The sequence below is a fragment of the Arachis ipaensis genome, chromosome B3, assembly GCF_059453495.1.
Source record: "Arachis ipaensis isolate K30076 ecotype BB chromosome B3, ASM5945349v1, whole genome shotgun sequence".
Classification (NCBI taxonomy): Eukaryota; Viridiplantae; Streptophyta; class Magnoliopsida; order Fabales; family Fabaceae; genus Arachis; species Arachis ipaensis.
In genome coordinates, this window is record NC_142438.1 from 77760582 (window position 1) to 77787337 (window position 26756).

General features: G+C 37.8%; 1 protein-coding gene across 2 annotated transcripts; it reads right to left on the minus strand.

Annotated features, from left to right (window-relative positions):
* Window positions 1-16837: 16837 nt before the first annotated feature.
* On the minus strand, window positions 16838-21182 carry LOC107617641 (ras-related protein RABH1b-like). Of its 2 annotated transcripts, XM_016319457.3 has the most exons (6): window positions 20888-21182; window positions 20201-20271; window positions 19228-19316; window positions 18409-18520; window positions 17689-17779; window positions 16934-17227 (listed from the first exon to the last, which is right to left on the minus strand). In XM_016319457.3, the coding sequence occupies exons 1-6, from the start codon at window positions 21008-21010 to the stop codon at window positions 17093-17095; spliced, it is 621 nt and encodes a 206-aa protein (XP_016174943.1). In that variant the 5' UTR covers window positions 21011-21182; the 3' UTR covers window positions 16934-17092. The 2 variants fall into 2 exon arrangements, with proteins under 2 accessions (XP_088365230.1, XP_016174943.1); XM_088509104.1 differs by lacking the exon at window positions 17689-17779 and having other exon boundaries at window positions 16838-17227; window positions 20888-21175.
* Window positions 21183-26756: the final 5574 nt, after the last annotated feature.

The window sequence follows — 26756 nt, forward strand, 5'->3', positions numbered from 1 at the left end:
GCCGCAAACTGGGTCAAAAACAGTCCAGAATTCGCTGGTTTCGAATTTTGCCACGCTGGATTTCCGTCACTGCGATGTGGCCACATGGATCACGCGGTCGCGTAGCCTAGCGTCAGGGGAACTATGGCATATTATATATCAAATTGAAGCCCCAGATGTTATCTTTCCAACGCAACTGAAACCACGTCGTTTAGACCTCTGTAGCTAAAGTTATAGCCCTTTGAGTGCAGAGAGGTCAGGCTGGACAGCTTAGCAATTTCTCCAACTTCTTGCATTCCTTCCACTTTTGCATGCTTTCTTCCCATCCTCCAAGCCATTCCTGCCTTATAATATCTAAAAACACTTAACACACATATCAAGGCATCTAATGGTAATAAGAGAGGATTAATAATAAGCAAATATAAGATCAAAGAAGCATGTTTTCAATCAAAGCATATAATTAGGAAGGCAAATGTAAAACCATGCAAATAATATGAATAAGTGGGTAAAGAGTTGATGAAATCCACTCAATTGAGCACAAGATAAACCATAAAATAGTGGTTTATCAAGGAGGAAGAGGAGGAGGAGGAGGAGGTATGACCAAACATCAGATTCTTCATCTTCGGTTTTCAAGATCTCTTCATCTTCTTGATCAGATTGCATCAGTTCATCTTTCAAGGAGTCAATGTACTTTAGAAGTACTTCAACTCGGCTCTGAGACTTTCTCAAAGAATTTTCATTTTTAATGGCCAATTTCCTTGCTTGCTTGCTCGAGTTGATAATATGTTTGGTCAAATTCACAAATTCTTGTAAAACATCTTTCACAATGCTGTTGACCAAGTACTTGTTAGAGGAGGATGTACCGGCAGCCGAAGGTGGATGGATGCTTCATCGTTTTCTTCTTCCATGACAGTGTCTCTTGTAGCCTTAGTCCCTTTTCCCTTAGTTTGTTTTACTGTACCACCGCCTTTCAGATAAGAAGTTCTATTCTCTTGTTTCTCATTAGTTAAATCAACACCAAAATATTTGAAAAAGTAGGTTAAAAATATGCCATATGTTAAGAAAATATTTTTATTACTATAAATGCAATCATACATGTGACACATAATCAAGTATGCAAAAGAGATTTCATCTTTGTTGAGAATGACAAAGAGAACTAAAGTGTCACAGAGAGTAACCTTTTGATAGGAACCACTTTATTGATCTGAGGCAAGAGAATGTGGGTGATGATTCGGTGCAGCAAGGCTCTAACAGGACCTAAAGACCGGTGGTTTGGAGTTACACCTTCCATAAGAAAATTATTTACACATATATTGTCCAAAACATCTTTATGTGAAATGTCCATATCATTATCCCATTTTCCAAAGGTGTAAGCATTTACAACTATGTCATAGTAATCTAGGGCTTCACCTAATGGAGTATTTCTTCAAATGAATTTCATGGCCCTTAACATATGAATGAACAGTTTCTTCATGATAGTATATGTTTGCATAGAACTCTCGAACCAACTTAGGGTAAATTGGTTTTCGAATTTTGAAAAGATTTTTCCAGTCCAAGTAAACAATATTTTCAACAAAGTTCAAATATTTTTTAGCCAAAGAATCTAAATCAACCAGATATGTTGAACATAAGAGGCATTTTTAGATACCACAGCCCTGTGAAATTCAAAATTCATGCTTGAGGAGAAGCGAAAAGGGTCAAACTGAGAATGAGAAAGGTTACCAAAATGAGACTTGAAACCGATGGGATTAGAGTCGTAAGATTTTTTTACAGACTGAAGAAAAGGTCGATGGATTAGAGTCGTAAATTGAATTGAGGTAGCTTTGGGTATAGAACGTCCTTGTGGACGAGATGAGGAACGAGGAGGAGGAGACATATGTGGTTCTTCCTCGGTTATAGGCTTCTTACAGTTTGCCGCATTTACCCTAGAAGTGCCAGTGTCTGGAGGCGCTGTTGAAGGACGGCGAGAGGTGGTTTTCGTTCGAGTCATTGTCTCGGGAATGGATGAGGAGTGTGAAGAGGAATGTGAGTGAATGTTTATATGGGTGTGAGCTTGACTATTTGGAGGAGGATTTCAAGGAGGATGGTTTGCCAAAGAACCTCTGTAGGTAGTAGGGATGGCAACGGGCACCCACGAGGGCGGGGACATGCCCCCCACCCTCCCCCTCCCCCCCGCCTCCATATCCAGTCCCTGTCCCCGCCCCGTCTCCGCCACGGGTAATGGGGACTCCGTATCCGCCGGGGATCGGGGACTCCACGGATATCTACGAATTTTTAAAAAATTAAACAAATTTGAAAAAAATGGGAAAAAATTGAAAAAATCATATCAATCATCATGTTCTTTGTCTCTAAAGCATTAACAACAACAAAGACATTAACAACATGTTTCTTTTTTTCAAAGACATTAACAACATTAACAACAACAAAGACATTAACATGTTCATAGTCTCCAAAGACATTAACAACAACAAACAATATCAAACATATCCATAAAACAACCAAAGTATCAAACATATCCAAAAACTACAAAGAATAATTCATCACATTGTAGAATCCTCAAGCCTTTTTCATGATGTAATGGTAGTGATGGTAGATTCTGATTTGTTTGAATCCTACATCAAAAAGAAGAATACAATTAAGAGTTAAAATCGTAAACTTTTCTCAAAATATAAATCATGAATCAGAATCTCATTAACCTAACTTCAGATTAACTCAAAATTGACTCAGAAATATAAATCAAAATCAGAAATCAAAATCACATCAACCTAACTCAGAAATATAAATTAAAAATCAGAAATTCAGAATCGGAATCAGATTAACCAAACTTCATATTAACTCAATATTAACTCAGAAATATAAATCAGAATCAGAAATCAAAATCATATCAACTTAACTCAAAAATATAAATTAAAAACCAGAAATTCAGAATCGAAATCAGATTAACCTAATTAGAAATTCGTTAACCTAATCAGAAATTCAAAACTCAGAAATTCGAAAATTCATTAACCTAATTAGAAATTCAGAATTTCAAAACTCAGAAATTCATTAACCTAATCAGAAACTCAGAAATTCAAAACTCAAAAATTCATTAACCTAATCAGAAATTCAGAAATTCATTAACCTAATCAGAAATTAAGAAATCCAATTAACCTAATCAGAAACCACAGGCTGACTTACCCGACGGAGAAAAGGAGAAGACCAGCGATGATGACCAGCGACGAGTCTGCCACGACAAGGAGAAGAAGACGACGTTGCCGTGAGCCCGCGACGGTGAGCTCGACACCTGTAGTGAGCGACCGAGCCACTCAGGGGGTCTGGGGTGGGAAGCAGCGCTGAGGACCCAGAGGGTGGGAAGTCTGTCGGCAGAGACTTGAACTGCGGGGTCTGGGGATTTGAACTTTGAGGAGGAATGGACAAGAGAGGAGACTTGACTGTGGCGCTGAGGGACCCATAGGGTGGAAGGTAGCGGTCGGCGGGAAAGAGACAGGAGGGGGCAACGGGCTGAGCACTTGAGGAGGAGTGGAGAGGCAGAGGAGAGGAACTCTCACTCTCTGAAGCAGGGATAGGGATTAGGGAAGGATGTGTGATTTGTGAATGTGGTATGCGGCGGCTAGGGTTAGGTTATATATATATAACAGGGAGATTTTTGTCTTTTTACACAAACGGGGATTTAACGGATCCCCACGGGGCGGGGACCTCTACCCCCGCCCCCGTCCCGTTTATTATACGGGCCCCGTCCCCCGTCCCCGCGGGTGAAAATTTGCCCTCAAATCTGCTCCCCGGCGGGTAAATCTCCGCGGGTACCCGGCCCGCTGGGGATTTTTGCCATGCCTAGTAGGTAGCCACCTTATTTCTCATTATAATGAACACTAATGAAAACAGTTTTTTTTTTTTTTTTATATGAAAATGATGAAGGTTAGACGAGGAAGATGAGAGGTTTCTAGTAACTGCAATGAATGCTTATACACATAATAATCTTTCAAAGTATTTTGAAAAGGTATTTCAAAAAAAATTTTATAAATATTTGCAAGTAGGCATGTGAAAGACAAGTCAAAAATATCTTTGAGAATCTGAACATGATTTGACCTAGTAAAAAACATAAAAGCAAATATTTTAGATTTATGATAAAAAAAAATATGATGAGCTCCACTTTATAGAATAAAACTTTCTTTTGAATCCAGTGGTGATTTTTATAGAAACACAAGGGACCACCAAAAAAGAGTTCAGCTTGACCCATATTGATAAAAAAAAAAGGGCACATTCAACGTTGATCAAGAAAACCTAGAGAGGTTCATCATTTGTTCAGTTATGTCTCTTTTTTACTTGAAAGACAAAAATACAGAATTAAATTTTTGACCTAAATTTATAATTTTTAGTCATCATCAAATTATTATTTTTGTTTTCTCAAATTTAACTATTACTGTTTATTATAGTTATGTTTAGCAATATATAATAAATTAACTTTTAATAAGATAAACTACATCTCCGAAAATAATATTCAATGAAATAACAATTCTATCATGAAAGAGGTTTTTGTGTGAGAGAAAATGAAGAAAAATGTATAAAATTTTACTATCTTATTTTATAATTTTTTTAAAAATATATTTTCTTTTTTTATAAAAATTACAATTTACAATAGTTAAGTTCAGTAATATAAAATAAAATTTACTTTTAGAAGGATAAACTACACTTGTAAAAACAGTATTTTTTTAATAACTAAAGATAAAAAAAACAAACAATAAAAAAAAAGAAAAAAAACATGCCAAATCACATGAGAGAGTTATAATCTATAAGAATTAGATGAAAAAACTCATCCGAAAATTACAGGTACTTTACATAATGTTTCTTACTCAATAAAAATTTTTTAGTGATGCAGTCAACTGTTCCATTGACTGATCTCTGGATAAAAAATTAGCTCTTTAATTTCATGTTAAAATATCTTCTATCATAAAAAAGTGTTTGTGTAAAAAAAAAAAAGAGTACATAATTTATTTTAAAAATAATAAAAATAAAATAATATATTTTTTATATGAATATCTAACTATGTAAGAAATTTGTTTTTATCTAATCACCAAAAAAAAAATTGTTTTTATCTCTTCATCAATTTTATTCTTCGTCATAACATACACCTAAATAAAATTGTTCTTAAAATTTGAAAGGACTATATGAGAGATGGACGTGGCTCCTCGAAAGTAAAGCAAGTGACCAGTTAACAAGAAATCGAACGGATGTATATTATTTGAACACTTATTAAATTAAATTTGACATTAATTACAAAAATACATATTTTAGAATTTAGATAGCCTAAATAAAAAAGTTGATAAAATAATAAAGTAAAAAATTATTTACAATTGAATTTGTAGCTATTATAAAATGTATATTCCACCATATTAATTTAATAATAATTAATTCTTCACTTCATTGCTTTAGAAATTTTATCACTTTAGAAGATTTTGATTTATTACTTCGATATCTTTCAAAAATTAGAATATAAATAACTACAAGAAATAATTATCGCATAATAAGCTTAATTATATTTATATGAGTAATAATATACGTTCAAATCTTTTTATAAACCAAAGTTTAACAATAAAACTTAGAATAATGCTAATTATAATTAATTTTTATTATATTAGATGATTAATTTAGTTAAAATTAATTAATAAAAAGAGTTAAATGTATAACTTTTTTTATTTGTATTTAACGCAAGAAATATTTTTTCTTACAATTTTAATTTGGATATAGAATATTATATTTCAATTAAATTCTAGAAAATTAATTGATCGCATTATATCTTTTCTCATGCAACTATAAAACGTAAGAAATATTGGCATAATATTCCCTGAAACTGTAGTGTGTATTTAGCCTTTATCTGGTAAAGTGTTTATCTTTTTCAAAGTAGTTTATTAAAAATGGCTTGTGAACGATAATTTTTTAAAAATTATAACAATGTTTGGCACCAAAAATGACTTAAACACAAACACTAACAATTATATTTGGTAAAATAAATTTAAAAATTTTAAGACATCATAATAGACATCAATATAAAAATAAATTTAAAAATTTATTAATATTTAAAATTATATTATATTTTTTAATTTTAATATAAACATAAACCAATTTTAAAAACTCTTCCTTAGTTATTTTTAAAATTATTCCTAATTTTTAAAAGCTACAAACACGAGTATATAATTTTTTATTTATAAAATATAAAATAAAGTAACACCTTTTCAAATTTTTTTTAATCAAAAACTGGGTATTAAATAAATTATTATTCTATATGTTAAAAATATGTAAAAAAGACTTATTATGTAATGGTTGAGTTTAAAGAAATAATAACAAATTTAGTGATGATAATTAAATATTATTATTATTAGGTTAAAAGTCCAATGATGTGTTATTAACTTTGCTTATTGTGCAATAATTTACAGAAACTAAACATGCCTAATAACAAGCAAACAAGATGGTCCAGTCTCATGATCAAAGAAATGGGCTCATTCACTCATTCATAATCCATGAAAATGGTTGCTATCAAAAGAAGGAAGCCTCAGTGAACCACAACTAATTTTCTTTCTTTTCTTTTTTCTTAGACACGTGAAGAAGTCACCAAGAAAAGTAAAAAAAATGAAGTCTGATTAGGGTTCAAATTGAAAAAAAAAAAAAAAAGAATGATCAAATTTAAGCAAGTTAAAAATTAAGATTCAGAAGCTAAGATGAAATCAAGAGGTAAATCAGAAAATTTTTTTCATCTTGCTACTTTATTGGTAACTTATTGAAAATGCTCTCCTCCTACAAGCACCGAACTGAGAATTTGAAGAAAGCAAAGCTTTGAAGCTTTGTTACAAATTAAGAGTCAAAAATGAAACTTGGAGCCAAAACATTGATGAACAACTCAGATCTTTGAAAAATATTGAAAATGAATGAAAGAGAAACAACAAGGTTTGTTTGCATGATTAGTTTTAATCATGGCTGCTATCTTTTGCGTTGATGCTGTTGTTGCTGATGTATTTAGGGAAGAAGAAGCCAAAGATGTTCAAACTAAGTTTCAAAATTATATCAAAACTCTTTTGTATGTTTTTTTTTTTGTACACATGATCTTGAGGGGATTCTTTTGCTAAGTTGGATGAACACTTAGTGGTTGCAAGACTAAGGAGCAAACCTAGCCAAATCTAACTTGGGTAGAAGTTGGGTTTGTCCCCGAAAGGATTGAGTTGAATCTTAGAAAAATTAGTGTTTATAATTGTTACAACCTGGCCCAAACCCTCCACGGGTCAGCCCGACCCGAGCGCCACCCGACCCGAACGGTTAAGAGTGAGGTGCCCCGAAACCGACCCGGACACGCGTCCCAGATAGCTCACTAACAGCTGTGGGAGAACGTCTCAGAAAAGGTGGGCCTGTCCTTGTAGGGCCCACCTTTGACACAGTATATAAGGGGAAGGTTTTGCCCTTCCCCCAAGGTACGCCACACATCACTCTCCCCCTTTTCGCCTGCACATTACTGACTAGAGCGTCGGAGTGTCTTTGCAGGTGACACCCCCCCTCTCTACAAGAAGTGCTCGGGACCCCGCCTGCACCAGACCGGCAGTTCACGACGAGGCGAGACCCATCATCACCAATCAGCATAGCAACCCGATCCATCCGGTACCCGACCTACCGAACATTGGCGCCGTCTGTGGAGATCGTCCATGGACTTCGTACTGGTCCAAGGTGAGACAGCCCGCGAGGCCGAGCCCGTAGGGGACCCCGCCGCGATTGCTCCCCCGCAGTGCACGGGATCCCCTCTGAGACACACAATACAACCTCACGAGAGACGCCCCTTCGGGGGAACTGGCGACAATCACGCCAGAATAATGCAAGAGCTACGCCACAGAATGCAAGACTTGGAACGTCGGCTGGCGAAAAGAGAACACGATCAGCACACCCCAGAACAAAGCCACTCCCGCTCCCACTCGAGGAGCCACTCCAGACGCACGCCCAGCCCCCAAGCTGAGTCCGAGAGCGCTGGGGAAAGGGGACGCGCGAGAAGATGCCATGGCCCCGTCATTTATGCCAGGCATGAGAGGCGGCGTACTACAGATCGCGGGACCGAAGACGCCCGTGGGGAGAACGACAAAGGGAGAGCGACGAGAACGCGAGGACCCGTGATAATGGGGGCGACCCCATTTCATCGTTCCATACTCGAAGTCCGGCTGCCAAAACATTTTGACAAGCCCACGGACATGAGATACGACAGAACGCAAGATCCTCTGGAGCACCTCACGGCCTTCGAGGCCAGGATGAACCTGGAGGGAGTCGGGGACGAGGTAAGATGCCGTGCTTTCCCGGTTACCCTAGCAGGACCTGCAATACGGTGGTTCAATAACCTCCCGCAGGGCTCGGTGACCGGCTTCGCCGACATCAGCCATGCCTTCTTAGCTCAATTCACAACCAGAATTGCAAAGGTGAAGCACCCAATCAACCTGCTTGGGGTGACCCAACGACCCGACGAGTCGACCAGGAAATACCTAGACAGATTCAACGACGAGTGCCTGGAAATCGACAAGCTGACAGACTCAGTGGCAAGCCTGTGTTTGACAAACGGACTCCTGAACGAGGACTTCAGAAAGCACCTCACTATGAAGCCAATATGGACAATGCAGGAGATCCAATGTGTGGCTAAGGAGTACATTAATGATGAAGAAGTCAGCCGGGTCGTGGCTGCCAATAAACGGCAATCCTCTACTCCCAAATCCGGCACTACGAGGGCGGAGAAAGACGAAAGGAACAAGCCAGGGACGGCGGTCCGAGCAAAACACCAAGGCCGTTTCCCCGAGTCGGGAAGTTCACCAACTACACCCCCTGGTGGCACCGATCGTGGAAGTTTACCAACAGATAGCCGAGAATGGAATACTGTCGAAACCCCGGCCTCTGAAAGACCGAACAGGAGGAAACAAGAGCCTTTATTGCGAATATCACAAGGGGTACGGACACAAGACCCAAGACTGCTTCGACCTGAAGGATGCGCTAGAGCAAGCAATCAGGGATGGGAAGCTCGCCGAATTCTCCCACCTCATTAGAGAGCCAAGGAGACGGAATCGTGACCACGAAGGCGAAGACAAGCCCCGGGCGATAAGGCGACGCCAAGAACCGGATGGAGACGACCACGGCCTCACGGTGGTGAACGTGGTAACTGCCAAGAATTCAGCCCCGAAGTCGAAAGCGGCACAGAAGAAAGACGCCAAGGTCATGGCCGTCTCCTCCTCATCTGCGAGAAATTCCCGAAGGCTCCCATCCATCTCCTTTGGTCCCGAAGACCATTGGTTTGACGAGATATTGGAAAGTCCCCCTATGGTCATTACGGCCAGAGTCGGAACTGGCCTCGTCAAACAGATCCTCGTGGATACGGGGGAAGACTCGAACATCATGTTTCGCAACGTATTTGACGCCCTGGGGCTGCGTGACACCGACCTAGCGACCCACCAGCACGGTGTGGTAGGGTTAGGCGACCACTTCATCAAGCCGGACGAGATCATTTCCCTCCCGACCTCAGTGGGACAAGGACAGGGACGGAGGACAGTAATGGCAGAATTTGTGGTCTTGCGAGATTCCACAGCTTACAACATCATTCTGTGGAGAAAAACCATTAATGAACTTGGCGCGGTGATCAGCACAAAACTACTTGTAATGAAGTTTGTTACTGATGACGGATCTATCGGATCCATCAAAGGAGACCTGGAAACGGCAGTCGCCTACGACCACGCCAGCCTCTCCCTGAGAAAAAAGTCTAAAGAAGCATCAGGGGTTTTTCTAGCCGACCTGGACGCCAGAATAGATGACAAACCCAGACCCGAGCCAGAAAGGGACCTGGAAAAATTTAAGGTTGGGGACACGGAGGAGAAGTTCACGTTCATAAACAGAAATCTCCCCCATAGATTGAAGGGACCTTTGATGGAGATGATCAGAGCCAATGCCGACCTGTTCGTTTGGACACCGGCCGACATGCTTGGAATAGATCCCCAACTCATGTCTCATTGTCTGGCCGTCAAGCCGGGAGCTCAATTAGTGGCCCAAAGGAGGAGGAAGATGTCGCAGGAAAGGGCGGAGGAGGTGGCCAGGCAGACGGCCAACCTCCTCGAAGCGGGGTTCATCCGAGAGCTGGACTACTCGACATGGCTATCGAATGTGGTCTTGGTGAAAAAGCACAATGGGAGGTGGAGAATGTGTGTGGACTACTCCGACCTCAACAAGGCATGCCCCAAGGACTGCTATCCCCTCCCCAACATCGACACACTCATCGACGCGGCGGCGGGTACCGGTATCTGAGCTTCATGGACGCTTACTCTGGGTACAATCAAATACCGATGTACCAGCCCGACGAAGACAAAACGGCGTTCATAACGCCTGGAGGGATCTATTGCTACAAGGTGATGCCATTTGGCTTGAAAAACGCTGGCGCCACATACCAGAGGCTGATGAACAAGAAATTCAGCGAACTCATAGGCAAGACAGTAGAAGTCTACGTGGATGACATCCTTGCGAAAACCACACGACCCGACGATCTCCTAAGCGACCTGGGGGGCGTGTTCGCGTCCCTCCGACAAAACGGCATGAGGCTCAACCCGCTCAAATGCGCCTTTGCCATGGAAGCCGGGAAGTTCCTAGGGTTCATGATAACCCAAAGAGGGGTAGAAGCCAACCCTGAGAAATGCCAAGCAATTCTCCACATGAAGAGCCCGGGTTGTATTAAAGACGTATAGCGATTGGCAGGAAGGCTGACGGCGTTATCCCGTTTTCTCGGCGCATCGGCAGCAAAAGCCCTGCCCTTTTTCAACCTGATGAAAAAAAGGATAGCGTTCGAATGGACTCCTGCATGTGAGAAAGCGTTCAACCACTTCAAAGAGATCCTAGCGTTACCTCCAGTGCTCGGGAAGCCAATGGCCGGAGAACCACTCTACCTCTACCTGGCCGTAACAGAGGAAGCGCTTGCAGCAGTGTTGATATGAGAGGAAGGGAAAGCTCAGCAACCAATCTACTTTGTAAGCAGGGCGTTACAAGGAGCAGAGCTGAGGTATAGCAAATTGGAGAAACTGGCGCTGGCACTCCTAACCTCCTCCCGAAGGCTGAGGCAGTACTTCCAGAGCCACCGTATTGTCGTGAGAACGGACCAAGCAATCCGTCAAGTACTCCAAAAACCTGATTTGGCGGGAAGGATGATGACATGGGCCATCGAGCTCTCCCAATACAATTTGCAGTACGAGCCCCGGCATGCAATCAAGGCGCAGGCAATGGCAGATTTCCTAGTGGAGGTAACAGGCGATCCCCCCGAGAAAACGGGCACACGGTGGAGGCTCCATGTAGACGGGGCCTCCAACTAGACGTCCGGGGGCGCTGGGGTCATCTTAGAGAGCCCAGCCGGAGTCGTGTACGAGCAATCGACCAAATTTGAATTCCCCATATCGAACAACCAAGCAGAATATGAAGTCCTCTTGGGAGGACTGACCCTAGCTAGGGAAGTCGGGGCGACAAGGCTGGAAGTGTGCAGCGACTCACAGGTCGTCACCTCGCAAGTGAACGGAAGCTATCAAGCAAGAGACCCGTTGCTGCAAAGGTATTTGGAAAAGGTTAGAGAATTGACCAGGCAATTCCAGGAAGTCACGATCCAACACGTTCCAAGGGAAAGGAACACACGGGCGGACCTCCTGTCTAAACTAGCAAGTACAAAGCCAGGAGCGGGCAACCAGTCTCTCATCCAAGGCATGGTAAAGGAGCCAACGGTCGCCCTCCACTTGGCGAAAGCAAGCCCCTCCTGGTTGGACCCCATCATAAACTTCCTGGAACATGGCACACTACCTGATGATGAGAAAGCGACCAAAGTGTTGAGAAGAGAGACAGCCAAATATGCAATCATACAGGGACAATTGTTCAGAAAGGGACTCAGCCAACCCCTACTGAAGTGCTTGCACCCCGACTAGACGGACTACGTACTTAGAGAAGTCCACGAGGGATGCTGCGGTCACCACATCGGTGGCAAAGCCCTAGCAAGGAAGCTCATCCGAGCTGGGTATTACTGGCCATCAATGATGAAAGACTCCAGGGAATTTGTCAGAAAATGCATAAAGTGCCAAGAAAACGCCAACTTCCACAAAGCGCCGGCTTCCGAGCTGAGCCTGCTGACGTCTACCCGACCTTTCGCTCAATGGGGAGTCGACCTCTTGGGGCCCTTCCCGGTCGGCCCAGGACAAGTTAAGTACCTCATAGTTGGCATCGACTACTACACCAATTGGAAAGAGGTTGAACCGCTAGCCAGCATATCCTCATCCAATTGCAGGAAGTTCATGTGGAGGCAGGTGATAACCCGTTTCGGCATACCAGAGGTCGTCATTTCGGATAATGGGACTCAATTCACCGACAAGAAGTTCACGGAGTTCCTCGCCGACTTGGGGATAAAGCAAAAGTTTTCCTCAGTTGAACATCCCCAGACGAATGGACAAGTGGAATCCGCAAACAAAGTCATCCTACTAGGCCTCAAGAAGCGCTTAGACAACAAGAAAGGCGCATGGGCCGACGAGCTCGCTTCGGTCCTCTGGTCCTATCGGACAACCGAACAAAGCTCCACATGAGAAATCCCCTTTCGCCTAACATACGGGGTCGACGCGGTGATACCTGTGGAGATTGGCGAACCGAGCCCGCGGCTACTTCTTGCAGGAGTAGAAGAAGCAGTGGAAAAGAACCTGGTGGACGAGACCAGAGAGATGGCCTACTTGTCAGAAACAGCACTGAAACAAAGAATAGCTCTACGGTACAACACTAAAGTCCTCAGGAGAGAATTTGAGGAAAGAGACCTCGTCCTGCGACGCAACGACGTCGGTTTACCAACCCCAGGAGAAGGAAAGCTGGCGGCAAACTGGGAAGGCCCCTACAGAATCAAAGAAGTGCTCGACAAAGGTGCCTACAAGCTGGAGAGACTCGACGGCAAAGAAATCCCGAGAACATGGAATGCAGGTAACCTAAGGAGATTCTATTCGTAGCTTGGGCACACCGGCCAAGTGGCCTGACGAGCCAATAGATGCTTACTCCATTCACGTGTCAATTACTAGCGATTTATCTTTATCAAATACCTGCCATGTTCACAAATTTGTCTGGCTAACGACTAATTTTTACTTGTCTAAATTCTTTTATCTACTATTCTCCAATACGTATTCCACACAATCGCGCTCTGCAACGGCAACCCGGGACTGATCACCCCGGGAGCCAGTCGAACCATAACCATGACTAACGGCCGTGATAACACGACCAAGACAGTTCCAGCCGTTACCAACATAAACGACAAAACGGATACAAGCAATAAGTCCACACCAGAAAAATGGTAACAAAACATAGGTGCTACTAAACAAACAGAATAAAAGCGATAATAAAAGGTCGATCAGACGACCACTAAAAAGCAACAAAGGTCTCAACAGTTATAAGAAGTATCTTACAAAGCCACACAATAACACAAAGTTACAAGAGCTCATTTTCGAGGCATATCAACAATCTTGCCATCCTGGATTGTTTTGAAGACTCCAATAGCCGAAGTATCGAATTCTGGGACCACGATCTTCATCTGGGCCTTCAGAGCCTCCTCGGTCATAAAGATCGCATTCTTTCTCTGCTCCCTGACTGCCCTGTATTTCCTCTTCAATTCCTCCGCCTTGGCTCGCGCAGCCTCAGCCGACGAGACGGCCGCGTCACGTTCCTTCTCCGCAGCGACCACTCGACCCTGCGTGGCGTTGAGCTGGCTCTCTAGAGTCATCTCCCGCTCGATTAAACGGGAGACGGTGGCGTCGGAGGCATTCATTTTTTTCTCAAAAGACGCAGCCTTCTCCTCGGCATCCTTGCGCCCCCTCTCCGCCGCGGCCAATTGCTCCTGAAGCTTTTCAACCTGGACCTTGAATTCGTTGTTGGCCTGGGTGGCAGTATCGAGCTTCCTTCGCAACGCCTGCATGCCCAACAACTCGAACTCGGCCTTCCGGGCTATCACCTCCCCACGAAGAAGGGTATGATACATCCACCTCGCCTGCCCTGCGAGCTCGGTCCCAAGGAAATGATCCTCCGTGCCGGGAATCAGTTGATTATCAATAAAGGCCCCGGCATCGAAGTTCCTCTCCATTACGGTGAGAGCTCCCTCCGGGCTGGAAGATGCCCTTCGTCTTTTGGGAGTGGGGACAATCTTCATGTCATCATGCTCCCGCTGAGTAGGGGGCGACTGCTCAATACCGACCGTCTCATCGGGAGTGGGAGAAGCATGCCTCCCGGCGAAATTCTTATCGGACGTCTCGACGTCCCGGGAGAAAGGTACAGCTTGATTCTCCTTCTCCCCGGAAGGACCTTCCGGCTTCCCGGCATCCTTCTCGTCAGCCTTCTCTTCATCGCTATCCTCCAAGAAGGTCTTGACCAAATTCTCGAGTCCGGTCACCGAAGCAGACATCTCCACTACAACAGAGAAACAAACACGTTAGTCATGAAGTTGGGAAGAACAAATTAAAAAGCAAAAAACGCAAAAGCACAAAACAGAACAGCTCACAAATATAACTCATGGCGGACTTCCGTTCACCCATAAGGAGGTGGGGGTTCACGGGATTCTTTCCAAAAAGAACAAACAGCACATCGACAATCCTCTTATTCACAGGGGACATTCCCTTGTAGGTCACCTTAAGGAAAGAATTAGACCCCGCCCCGAAGCTCCAATAAGTCGGGATGAGGCGTTCCCCCTCTAACGATAACCAAAAGGGATGATGACCTTCAACGGGACGAACTTTGAAAAATTTGTCCTTGAACCCATGATAAGAGTCCTCGAACAGGCCAAATATCCTCCGGCCTTGGGCAGACCGGAAGGACAGGAACCCTTTTCTCGCCTTCCCTTGTTTGGAGGGGTTGGTAAGGTTGAAGAAGAAGAGGAAGACATCCACTGACACCGGCAGCTCGAGATATTCACAAACCATCTCGAAACAGCGGATAGAAGCCCAGCTGTTCGGATGGAGTTACGACGGCGACACGGATATCCGATTAAGAAGCGACATCTGAAAATCGGAAAATGGCAGGCGAACGCCAACCTGGGTGAACATGGCTTTGTAAAACCAAATCCAGTTGGTGACCCGGGGAGAACGGAAATTAATCTCATACAATCGCTCGTTGGGGACAGGAACGAAGGTCTCGTAGTTGGCCTCCTCATCTGTCCCCCTGCAGAGATACCCGGTTTGCCGGAACTCCGTCAACTCCTCCAGATCCATCTGGTTTGGCGAGTCCTTCACATCTGAGGTCACCCAGGCGTAGGGGTCATAGTTCGCGGCGGAAACAGAAGCCCGGGAGACGACGCGAGGCATACCTACAATGGGGGTACCACTCCATCAGTCTATGAGGTCGGGAGTCCGAAAAAAATCCAGAAACTATGTCCATCCTATTCAACAGTTAAGCTCAAGCATGGCCAAAGCTACAACTATCACGAAAACCACCTAAAAACCTACCCTGGAATGGTACCCCTCCCCTAACACATCTACTTAGCACTAAAAGGTCATCTAACAACAAAAACCAAACAAGACAGCAAGAACACAAAACAAATACAAACAACGAGCATACAACAATGAAGTAGGAAAAAGGGAGGACCAAGGATTACCTGAATTTGTTGCGAAAACTGAGAAGGATGAAGGGAAGATGCACGAGGATACTGCAACAACGCTCTGAAATTTTTGAAAGAAGAAGAGGGAGATAGTAGGGAGATGGAAGAAACAGGAGTGTAAAAGGAAAAAAGTTGAGGCAAACTATTTAAAACTGCCACTCAGGAAGCGCGAAAGATTTGGGGGCAAAATAGTATTTGCGCATGGGGTTTTGCGACCCATTATGAGCATTTAATGCTCAGCGCGAAGAACGAAGCGACGAACGGTTGCCTCAGCAACCAAGAGACACGCGCGCAGGGGGCATGTCCCTTCCACGGGCGGCCGACCTAACGACGATACGTGGAACGTGAAATAACACGCCACGAATAGCTCCCGCGACTATCACTGGCGCGTGGGGGCAATGTTATGACCTGGCCCAAACCCTCCACGGATCAGCCCGACCCGAGCGCCACCCGACCCGAACGGTCAAGGGTGAGGCGCCCCGAAACCGACCCGGACACGCGTCCCAGACAGCTCACTAACAGCTGTGGGAGAACGTCTCGGAAAAGGTGGGCTTGTCCTTGTAGGGCCCACCTCTGACACAGTATATAAGGGGAAGGTTTTGCCCTTCCCCCAAGGTACGTCACACATCACTCTCCCCCTTTTCGCCTGCACATTACTGACTAGAGCGTCGGAGTATCTTTGCAGGTGACACCCCCTCCCCCCTCTCTACAAGAAGTGCTCGGGACCTCGCCTGCACCAGACCGGCAGTTCACGACGAGGCGAGACCCATCATCACCAATCAGCATAGCAATCCGATCCATCCGGTACCCGACCTACCGAACAATAATCTTTGTAAAACATAGTGAAAATTTTTTCATTGTTGTGGGGAGACTAGATGCAGGTCACATTGCACATGGTGGCTGAATAAGGATACATAACTGTGATTTTCTCTTCTCTACTCTTTTTGTGTTTTATTTCGTTAAGAGACAAAATAAAAAAATCTCCTACATTGTATATTTCTCAAAAGTCACAGCTATCCAAAAATAAAGAGTTGCTCTGTTCCTAAACACATTGTAAAGAGAAAACAAAGTTTCTATTATAATGAAAAACAAAAAGCCAAAGGAAATTAAAAAAAAAAACCATAGATTCAACCATCTTTCTCCTAGGGCATTCACAAACCTTTAGTAATAATACATAAAAGATGATAATTTATCTTCTAATATCAAAAGGATCCGGGAACATTACAAAAATTCTTTCAATTAAATTAATTTAGTCATATAACAAAGAGAACAAATTTGTCACTGCCGAATCTTCACTTGTTTTGTCTAATTTGTTTTCCTCTTGCATATGCTAACAAAGTCTAAAAAGACTAATGAACCTTTTTTTTCTACAAATATGAAGCAAACACATCCAAAAACAAGGCAGCATGGAGCAGACAGATACACAAATATAATAAATAAATATAAATAAATAAATAAAAACTGGAAGACAAGGCAGGATCAACAACAACCACCCTCAGCTTGAGAATCATTGCCACCAGAAGTTTTAAGGTTGACATCGACCATATCATCTTGTTTCGAGGAAGATAATGTTTCCATTCCGGGTAACGCAGCAGCAATTTTACGAAAGAGAGCCTAAATATATTACATAGGTTTGAGATAAAGTAGTATAAATAAGTCAAACACCATAGAATATGAAATAAATAAATAAAGATACATGGAGGCAAATGGTGTTACTCTGGTTACTAAAATTGGTGGCCTTTTGAATGATCCTTCAAAATCATTCTCCAAATAATCTTCCTAATAAATAGTACTTAATAAAAATAAAAATAAAATAAAATAGTGCTAAACAAAGGTTGGAAATGTATCTATTTAAAAGATTTTTCACTTTCATTGAAAGACACCTAACACACTAGTGCATAAGGTATATAGTTGAAAATACAAGATTTTATCTATTTTTTCTTCCATGCTTAATCATAAAGAAAAATACATTTACCAATGTTTATGCCACAGTGAACAACTTATTCTCAAATGTTCAACCTGACGGTAAACAATTAAATTAAATTTCTATGACAAAAGAAGAGGGACTTAGTTACCTTTATGTTAAAACCAGCTTTTGCACTAGCTTCAATAAACATAACATTTAGCTCACGTGCCTTTTCTTCCCCATCCTCTGTAGAGACCTGCCTGTATATTTATGCAAAAAATATTGCTTCTAACTTCTAAGGATATGACTGTGCTAGAAATGAGCAATTGGAAAAAAATGTAAAAGTTAACAAAGGCTGTTATCCCACATAGAAAAATTCTCTATGGCCAAACTATTAAAAATGATGAAGACAATGAGGTGGTAGAGATGTGCATCTTGTGTCTCTTTTCTCTTGGGAGATACAAAAAGTAGCTTGAAAATCATCAATAAGAATTTCTTTGATTTTCCTCTGTTTTGGAAGCAAAAAAAGTTTCTTTAAAGCTTTTGTTTGACCCCTTCTCCAAGCATATTTTAATTTATCCTCGGAGTTCTTTGTCTTCTTGAGACATTACCCAAAACATAACACGTCCCAAGCTTAACACCTAGTTAGGAAACAATGAGAAAAGTATGGATATGTTTGATGTGTAAAACTATGGATGAAACTCATCAATGAATCCTGCCCGGCTCTCTTTTCACCTTTGAACCAAACATGCCCTAAGTGTTGAATTGGCCATTTAAAAAAAAATTGCAATCAAATTGATCTTAGACAAAAGAGAACAAAAAGCCAAACAGGTAGCGACAGAAAAAAGCTATTTATTTTCAGGTTAGTTTAACATTCATTAGCATCTACCTCTTGTCCAAAAGGTCAGTTTTGTTGCCAACAAGAACAAGAATAACATCGTTGCCTCTTTCACTGCGCACCTCCTCGATCCACCTTACTGTGTTTAGGAACGTCTGACGGCCTATATCATAAGAATAAATATACAATTAAAAAGCATTCGTCAAAGTAATCTAGAAAACAAACAAATATCATGTATGCATGAGCAATTTCATCTATAGGGATCCAAGAAGGTGGGTAAGAAAATAATCCTTCCATTCTCTTCCTCTATCATCGTCACATTTTAGTACATCCAAGTATTAGTATATTTGTCTACTGGATACAGTTTTATTCAGATACATTGATTCAATGTTAATGACTTACATAAATAGTGTTAGAGAATGGAGGTCAACTGTTGTATCCTCAAGCTTTAGGAGTTTTAGCATGCAATCCATTTTAAGGTGCTTAACTTAGATGAAAATGAGTGTAAGGGTTCTGTTTTCTGGATTTTTAAAATGAAAATTTCAGTCATGCTAAACGGGAATCACTTACATAAGGAGAAAACGGAAGACTTTACTATATATGCCACTTAGATGCATAAATATATTCCTTTCAGGGATAATCAGTCTTATTTATTTCTAGGTTCTGGAAGCAAAATTACAAATGGAAAACTCAACTATTTAAAGCATTTTAAACTAATTAAGGTTCCAAACAAAAATAACTTTAGTAGACTAATAACCTCTGTTTTGATACAAAAGCTGCAAGCAGATATGATTTGTCAAGAATGGAACAGTTGAGACCGTCAGGGGAAAAAAAGATAGTTGAGAAGAAAATATGATATAAATGCCCTACTTGCAACATCATAGACGATGACGGCAACAGATGAATCTCTAATGTAGCTTGGAATAAGACTTCTGAATCGTTCTTGTCCAGCAGTATCCCTGTAGCATACAATATATACAACAAGTAGCACCATGTTTAGTTTATTCATAAATTAATCAACTTCAAAACCTATTTTATGCTTTCAAGTAGAATCCAGATGAACAAATGAGAAAATACTAAATAATAATAGTCAAAAGCCACTACAAACACATTATAGTAAGATTAAAAAGCTACAAAACAGAAGTCAATGAATTTAATACAAACGGATAGAATTTTCCAAAACAAGAATGAAAGAGCTTTGATTTTAGTAAACATTAAACATCACATCTTGAGAGTACAATATAGAGAAAAAATTCTTGAAGTCATTCAAATATAAAGTATGACATACAAAAGAAATAAAATAAAGATTAGTAGTATGTAAGAACAGAAAGAAATGGAAGGGAGGGGTTGTAGATTCCTCAACTCCATGGAGATATTTTGTTTTACATGGAAAGGAACCAAGGGGTCTGTGATTCGTTGAATGCTTTTAAATTTTGGGAATTTTACACTAAAAATATCTTATATGGGAATGTGTTTTCAGTGTAAGTCCTCAAGAATTTAAAAATATTCTACAAACCACATACCCCTAAAAGTATACAGGTGAATGTGTTTTTAAAGTATAAGATCCTGTGCTTACATTCTTCACTTAGGATATGGGGAAATCACACTTTGTTATCTAAAATCACTGCATGATTCCAACATTTAGTATTCTAGTATATCCTTTATTTTAGTGAAGAGATTAAATGGTAACAATAGTAGCAATTACAGTCCCCTTATCTCTTCTACTAAGACCATATAATGGGAGGGAAAACCACCCAATCCTTCCTTCTTTCATTTGTTAACAAGTACCATCCCATTCACCTCCCAATAGAATTTCCAAAATGATGAGCATGCCATATCTTACCACAACTGCAGCCGAATGGTTCGATCTTCAAGATACATAGTTTTTGATAGAAAATCAATACCAATTGTAGCCTGTTTGGAAAAAAAGGAAAAACAAGTTTGTTTATTAGCCAAAGATACATAAAATGCACATAAATGCTGGAATTTGCACAATAGAGTCTAGTCAAATTATATCTTAATATTGCAACATGAATTATCAAGAATTTGGGTGAAATAAGAACAAAAAATAAGAATTATCTAAATAACCCAGATTGAAAAATGGAAAGCAAATTAATGATATGTAAACTATGATGCGGTAAATAGAATATATAATAATGGTGACAAAACTTTTGTTAAGGTACCACATTCATAATCATTTTTGTCTCATCCACGTCAAATGGGTCTCACACAGCATCAAATGGTAGAGGAGCGTGTGTTGGCTCAATGTAAGAGATAAAAAATGAAAAACTAGTAAACAAACATTACTTCATTTTCATTACCCAAGAACCCATGCAGGAAACCATTTTAATTTGTTGTCTCTATCATTTCCCTCAACCTTCTATGCTATATATCAATTCACCATCACCGGCCAGTAACCAGTGGTTTGAGTATAACCTAACCAATTCCTAATCTCCAAGAAGAATATCAAAATCAGAATTTTACTTGAGAAACGAAGACATGATCTTGGATCTGAAAAAGAATAACAAACCTGGTAGGTGTTGTCGAATTTGTCGTACATGAATCGGGTAATGATGCTGGTTTTTCCGACGGACTGATCACCTAAGAACACAAGCTTGTATTTCGCAAGAGCGGACACTGACAATCCCGCCATTTTTTATCTCACACGAAAAGATTCCAAATTCAATTCAATTCGCCTTCCGTTTGCATCCTTCCCTCTTTAATTTCTCAGTTCTTAACAAATGATTCAATCAATGTATACGTGATTTGAATCTGTCTGCAATTTCTTCTCTTCTCCAAATACTGGCCCTCGTTCTATCACCATTACATCTAATAACAAGAAAATCCATTATATATATGTTATTAATAATTAATAATTACAAGACCAAATATGTTATATAAATAATTAAATATACCACTTAGGCCATAACTAAGCCAACTAGCCAAGCCATGCCAAATAGAGCATGTTTGTAACAATTAAATTCGGTTCAAAAGCTTATGCGCTAGTTCAAACTTACGAGTCCAATTAAATAACATCAACATAATTTATAGTTCGTATAAATTTTATTTATATATAAAAACTATTAATTATATGTATTCTCTATTTATTAATTATAACTTATAATGTTGATCAAATACATATATATATAAAAGATGACAATAAAATTATATATATATATATATATGATTTTTTATTATAAATAATTTAAGTACTTATTATGTTTTAGTTATTATCTATTAATAAATCTATAATAAAATAAACAAAATATTATAATTTAAATATAATAAAAATAATACATCCTGAAATATTTAACAAATATGAATATCATAATTAAGTGTATATTGTAATACTCCTACTTGTGAAACACTTAAAATGCTAAATTAAGTAAGATGTTAAACTTAGTTAATGCATGAGTATCTTATTGACCATTTTATAATTAAGCATATCGTAAAAAATACATATGATAAAAGGGTGAATTCGTAATTCATTAAACATAAACCACACATGCATAAAATAATAATCTCAAGTATAAATGCTATAACAAAAGATGAAAATGCTTAAAACATTTAACAACTAAAGTGAATTCATAAAACTCTTAGGAGGGCTTTTGGTTGATGCTAGTTGGTAGTGCGGATGAGGTTTTCAAAGGATTCTCTTCAGAACATGTTGGAGAAACTTTTTAAACAAAGGAAGCAAGAGCCTCTCCAAGTGATCCTGGGTATGGGTTTTATCTTATGGTTAATATGTACTAGTGTGGAGGATTGGTGAGATGAGTCATGAGTTAATGGAGAACAATACGTTGTGGGTGTTGGTGAGTGACGATATGTATTCGTATGAGGTATTTTTACTATGTACATATTTTCGGTGGTAAAATCTATCACAAACTCTTTGATTTTAGACAACTCAGTGAACACCACTAGGGTCAGCTTCTGTATAATCTCAAAATAGAAAGGGTACAACACAAGAAAACAATAAGGGTGAGAATTGCAACATGATTTACAGTAGAGATTAGTGAAATACATTATATATCATTTATTCAAGAATCAACATCTAGATTATCAATTATCATATAGTGTCACACAATTATATAAAGCATACATCACATGCCTTTCTATATCTTTGACTATGAGTTCACGAGTCGATTTTCAATCCCTCAACTGACATTACCGACAGCCAATTCCGGCCCTAGACTGTCCATAAAAATGAGTATGAATGTACCAATAGCCAACTCAGACCTTAACTTCGTATAACATTGGTACAAAGTCCATTTCTTTCGTTATAATGCCTTGAGAATTATCATTTTCATTCATAAATCTTTAAATACATGATAATGAGGTTATTATTAGGTTTTTGGAGTGGCAAAATATTATTTTGGGTCAAAGAAACGTATTTGGAATTCACCTTAAAGATTTAGAACATGAACAACATGATTTTTGGTGATTTTATAAGCAGAGGATCGATACTTTAAGCTGCGCTTTGTTTACAGAGACAGGGACTCAGAGATACAAAATTATATTTGATAGAAGAGACATGGATACACTACAACAATATTAAATTATTTTTGAGAGCTATATGTATCAAAAAGGAATTAAAATTCGTCAAAAAAAACAAATTTTGATACTATTTTAACTATGAAAATATGTTAATAAAAGTTTTGTCAAAAATAGTATTTTTAACATATAAATAATTGTGAAAAAATTTTAAATCTTATTTTGATAAATATTAGCTGTCAAAAATAATTTGTTAGAAAAATTTGAGAATATATTTTCTGTGATATTTATTAACCGTCAAAAATACTATTTATTTTGACATTTATTGATCATAAAAATTCTCAACAAAAATTTTTAACAAAGAATGAGATGAAATCTTGAAATTGAAAAATAAATTGAGATTTTGAAGATAAAAAATGAGTAGTATAATCCCAAACTAAGATCAGTGTAATGCCGAAATTGAAGGAGCCCAAAGAAAAGGAGGAATAGCGGAGTAAATTGAAAATAAATGAGTGTCAAAATTGAGGAGTAATTTTCTACGGTTAAATTATTTATCAAGAAAACATAGAAAATTTGACATTTGTGATATTTGTCAAAAATATATATTAATTTTTATACTTAATTATGACGGTTAAAAAAAGTGTTAAAATAGCTCTCTTTTCTTGTAATAACAAAAACAATATGTCCAGAGATACTGAATTAGTGTGTTTTGTGTCCACATAAAGAACATGAAGACATTAACAAGAGACATAACTCATTTTTCATTTTTTTTATTATTCTTGTTAATTTTTTATAATTATATTTTTTATTATTATATTATTTGTCTCAAATTTTTTGAATAAAAAGAAAGATAAAAATAAATTAAATTTTCATAATTTGTTATAATTTATCACCAAATAAGAACACAAAATTTTTATAAGTTGGCATGTAAGAGAGGTTGACCGTACAAAGCTTAGGTATTGCTTGCGTGGTTGAGCTTGAAACTTTGGGTTAAAGGTGGCATTGTGTTGAGCAAAAGATGAGGGGGTGATTCAACCATCAAGATGAGGTGTTCATACATAGTAAAACGGTGAAAGAAATGGCAGAGGTTTCAGGACATTCTTATGACAAATAGTGGGGTGCAAGACATGAAAAGTGGCTGGAAGAACATTATTTCTTGATCTCCTTCTTCATAAAATCGATCCCTATATTAAAACATGGGATCTATCCTCTCTTCTTAAAATGCACAGTTCAATTTTATTGGGACGTTTTTTTTTTTTTGTTAATTACATATATGCACATGTAAAATTATATATTTTTATAATGAGTGACGGATTCAAAAATCTTATAAAGAAAAGTCAGAAATAAAAAAAAATTAAAAGTGTATTTTTTTTCTTATTATTTTTCTATTCTTTTTCTAATTTTTTTTTATTTTTTTTTTTTTTTTTTTTATTTTTTTTTTATTTTTTTATTTTTTTTATTATTTTTTTTTTTTTTTTCTTTTTTTCTTTTTTTTTTTTTTTTTTTTTTTTATTTTTTTTCTTTTTCTTTTTTTTTTATTATTTTTTTTTTTATTTTTTTTTTTTTTTTTTTTATTTTTTTTTTTTTATATATCTTTTTTATTTTTTTAAATGAAGTTTAATAAAAAAATAATTGTATATTTTAATATTATTTTAAACTAAAATTAATTTTAAAAAAATCATTTATATCAAAAATTTTTTCATAAAATTTTAATTTTAATTTTTATTATAAAAAATATAACATAAATAATATAAATTTGTTTCTCTAACACTTTTAATATATGTATTTAAAATAAATTAATGAATATAATATATAAGATATATTCATATTAATAAATAATTCACTTAATATATTTTAATTTTAATATTATAAAAAATAAAATTTAGTCTAATTTATTTTTATGTATATATTTTCTTATTACATTCTATTAGAAATTATTATAAAAACTTAAATATTTTTATATAATAATAGATAGAAGAATTACAAAAAAATTAAATTTTTATTCTTATTATAAAAGATATAACATAAATAATATAAATTTATTTTTCTAATACTTTTAATATATATATTTAAAATAAATTAATGAATATAATATATAAGATATATTTATATTAATAAATAATTCACTTAATATATTTTGATTTTAATATTATACAAAATAAAATTTAATCTAATTTATTTTTATGTATATATTTTTTATTATATTCAATTAAAAATTATTATAAAAATCAAAGTATTTTTATATAATAATAGATAGAAAAATTATAAAAATATTGAAAGAACAAAAGAAAATAAATTTTAAATGCATGACATGAGACTTAAATCCATGCTTTGAAGTATATAATAGCTTTTTTTAACCACTGAACTAGAAAATATATTTGTCAAAACTTTTAAACATTATATCTAATGTATTTTAAGTTTTGAAAATTTAAGAGGGGCCATGACCCATGTTAATTCTCCTAAATCCGCCTCTGTTTATGATATTATATATATAATCCAATAAAAAAAACTAATAAATTATATATATATATATATAGACACTTTTTGTATGTTACCTTAAATTATACAGGTCAACTACTATCCACTATCTCTAGACATCTGCCAAATGACTTTAGAGTTTAGATGATTCTCTTAGTCTACAAAACTTTTAATCCTGTTCTTTTTTGTCCATATGAACATTTGGCTCCATAATCATTTTATAAAAGTGACATTCTTATTCTTATGAATAATTTTTGCTGAAATTTATGGTCAGAACCAAATCCAGATGAGGTGGCGATATTAACACATACACTGCCTATTATTTTCTTTCTCCAATATGATAATGTTTTTGTAATTATTTATTACGAGAACTTTAAATATTATTATTTTTATTTCTTAATAAAAATACTCGCAGATGTTTTTGTTCGGAAGGTGAGATTATAGTTATAGGATTAACTCTTGTAGTCGTGGAACATAGATTTGTATGATTGAGAGTTTGAGACACGAGACTACAACGAATCTTCTTGTTCTGGGTTGGCATCTCCATAGGGGTGGGAATATCAAATTCCGATGTTTAAGTTAATATAGTCTAAAAGGTATAATGATTAAGGATAGATAGAATACTTTAAATATTTCTGTTAGTCCTATTTATAATATTTAGAAGGTGAATATAAAGAGAATACAAATAGATCTATGTGAAATATACGCAGAATTTTCTGTTGATATGATTGAAACTAACTATTGGGTAAGGCAAGATTTTTCGAAATTCAAATAGTGGATTATTGTTGGTTTGTGCTCCTAATACTATTGGATAAGGTAAGATTTCTCCAAACTCTTGTGAATTAATGTAATTGTGAGCCCTAGATAATGATTGTGGTAATTTAAATGTGTATAGCTTGTGCATTGGTGTTTGTTAGAGTCATTTTGGCTATTTGGAGCTTTGGGTTTGAGTTTGGTGGATTGATTGTGCTTGGAAGCTTGTCGGAATCCAATTTTTGGGATGTTTGAGCATATTGCGAATCGGTCAATGTATGGTTTCAATTTTCTTTATGTAATATGCAATGTTTCGTGAAACATAGGCTAGTGAATGATGAGCGGATATTTTATACACTTTTCAGTATATTTAGTTAAGTTTTATTTAGTTTTAGTGCAAAAATCACTTTTTGGATGGTACTTTAAGTTTTTGTGGTTTTTCTATGATTTTAGGTGATTTTTGGGTGATTCTGGCAATTTCTGGAAAAGTCTGATTCAGAGCCTAAGAAAGGACTGCAGATGCTATCAGATTCTGACCTCCGTGCATTCAAACGAGCATATCTGGAGCCACAAAGGTCCAAATGGAGCATTCTCAACGGCGCTGGAAAGCTAACTTCCAGATCTTTTCAGAAATATATAATAGTTTATACTTTGCTCTGGAAATGGTGGTCCACAAT

Excerpts from the sequence above, each read along its gene's own strand:
- LOC107617641 (XM_088509104.1), bottom strand. The coding sequence starts at position 21,010 with ATGGCGGGATTGTCAGTGTCCGCTCTTGCGAAATACAAGCTTGTGTTC. Across the intron at positions 19,317-20,200 it reads ACCATTCGGCTGCAGTTGTG|GGATACTGCTGGACAAGAAC; the intron begins GTAAGATATGGC and ends TGTATGCTACAG. Across the intron at positions 18,521-19,227 it reads CATCGTCTATGATGTTGCAA|GCCGTCAGACGTTCCTAAAC; the intron begins GTAGGGCATTTA and ends CTTATGATATAG.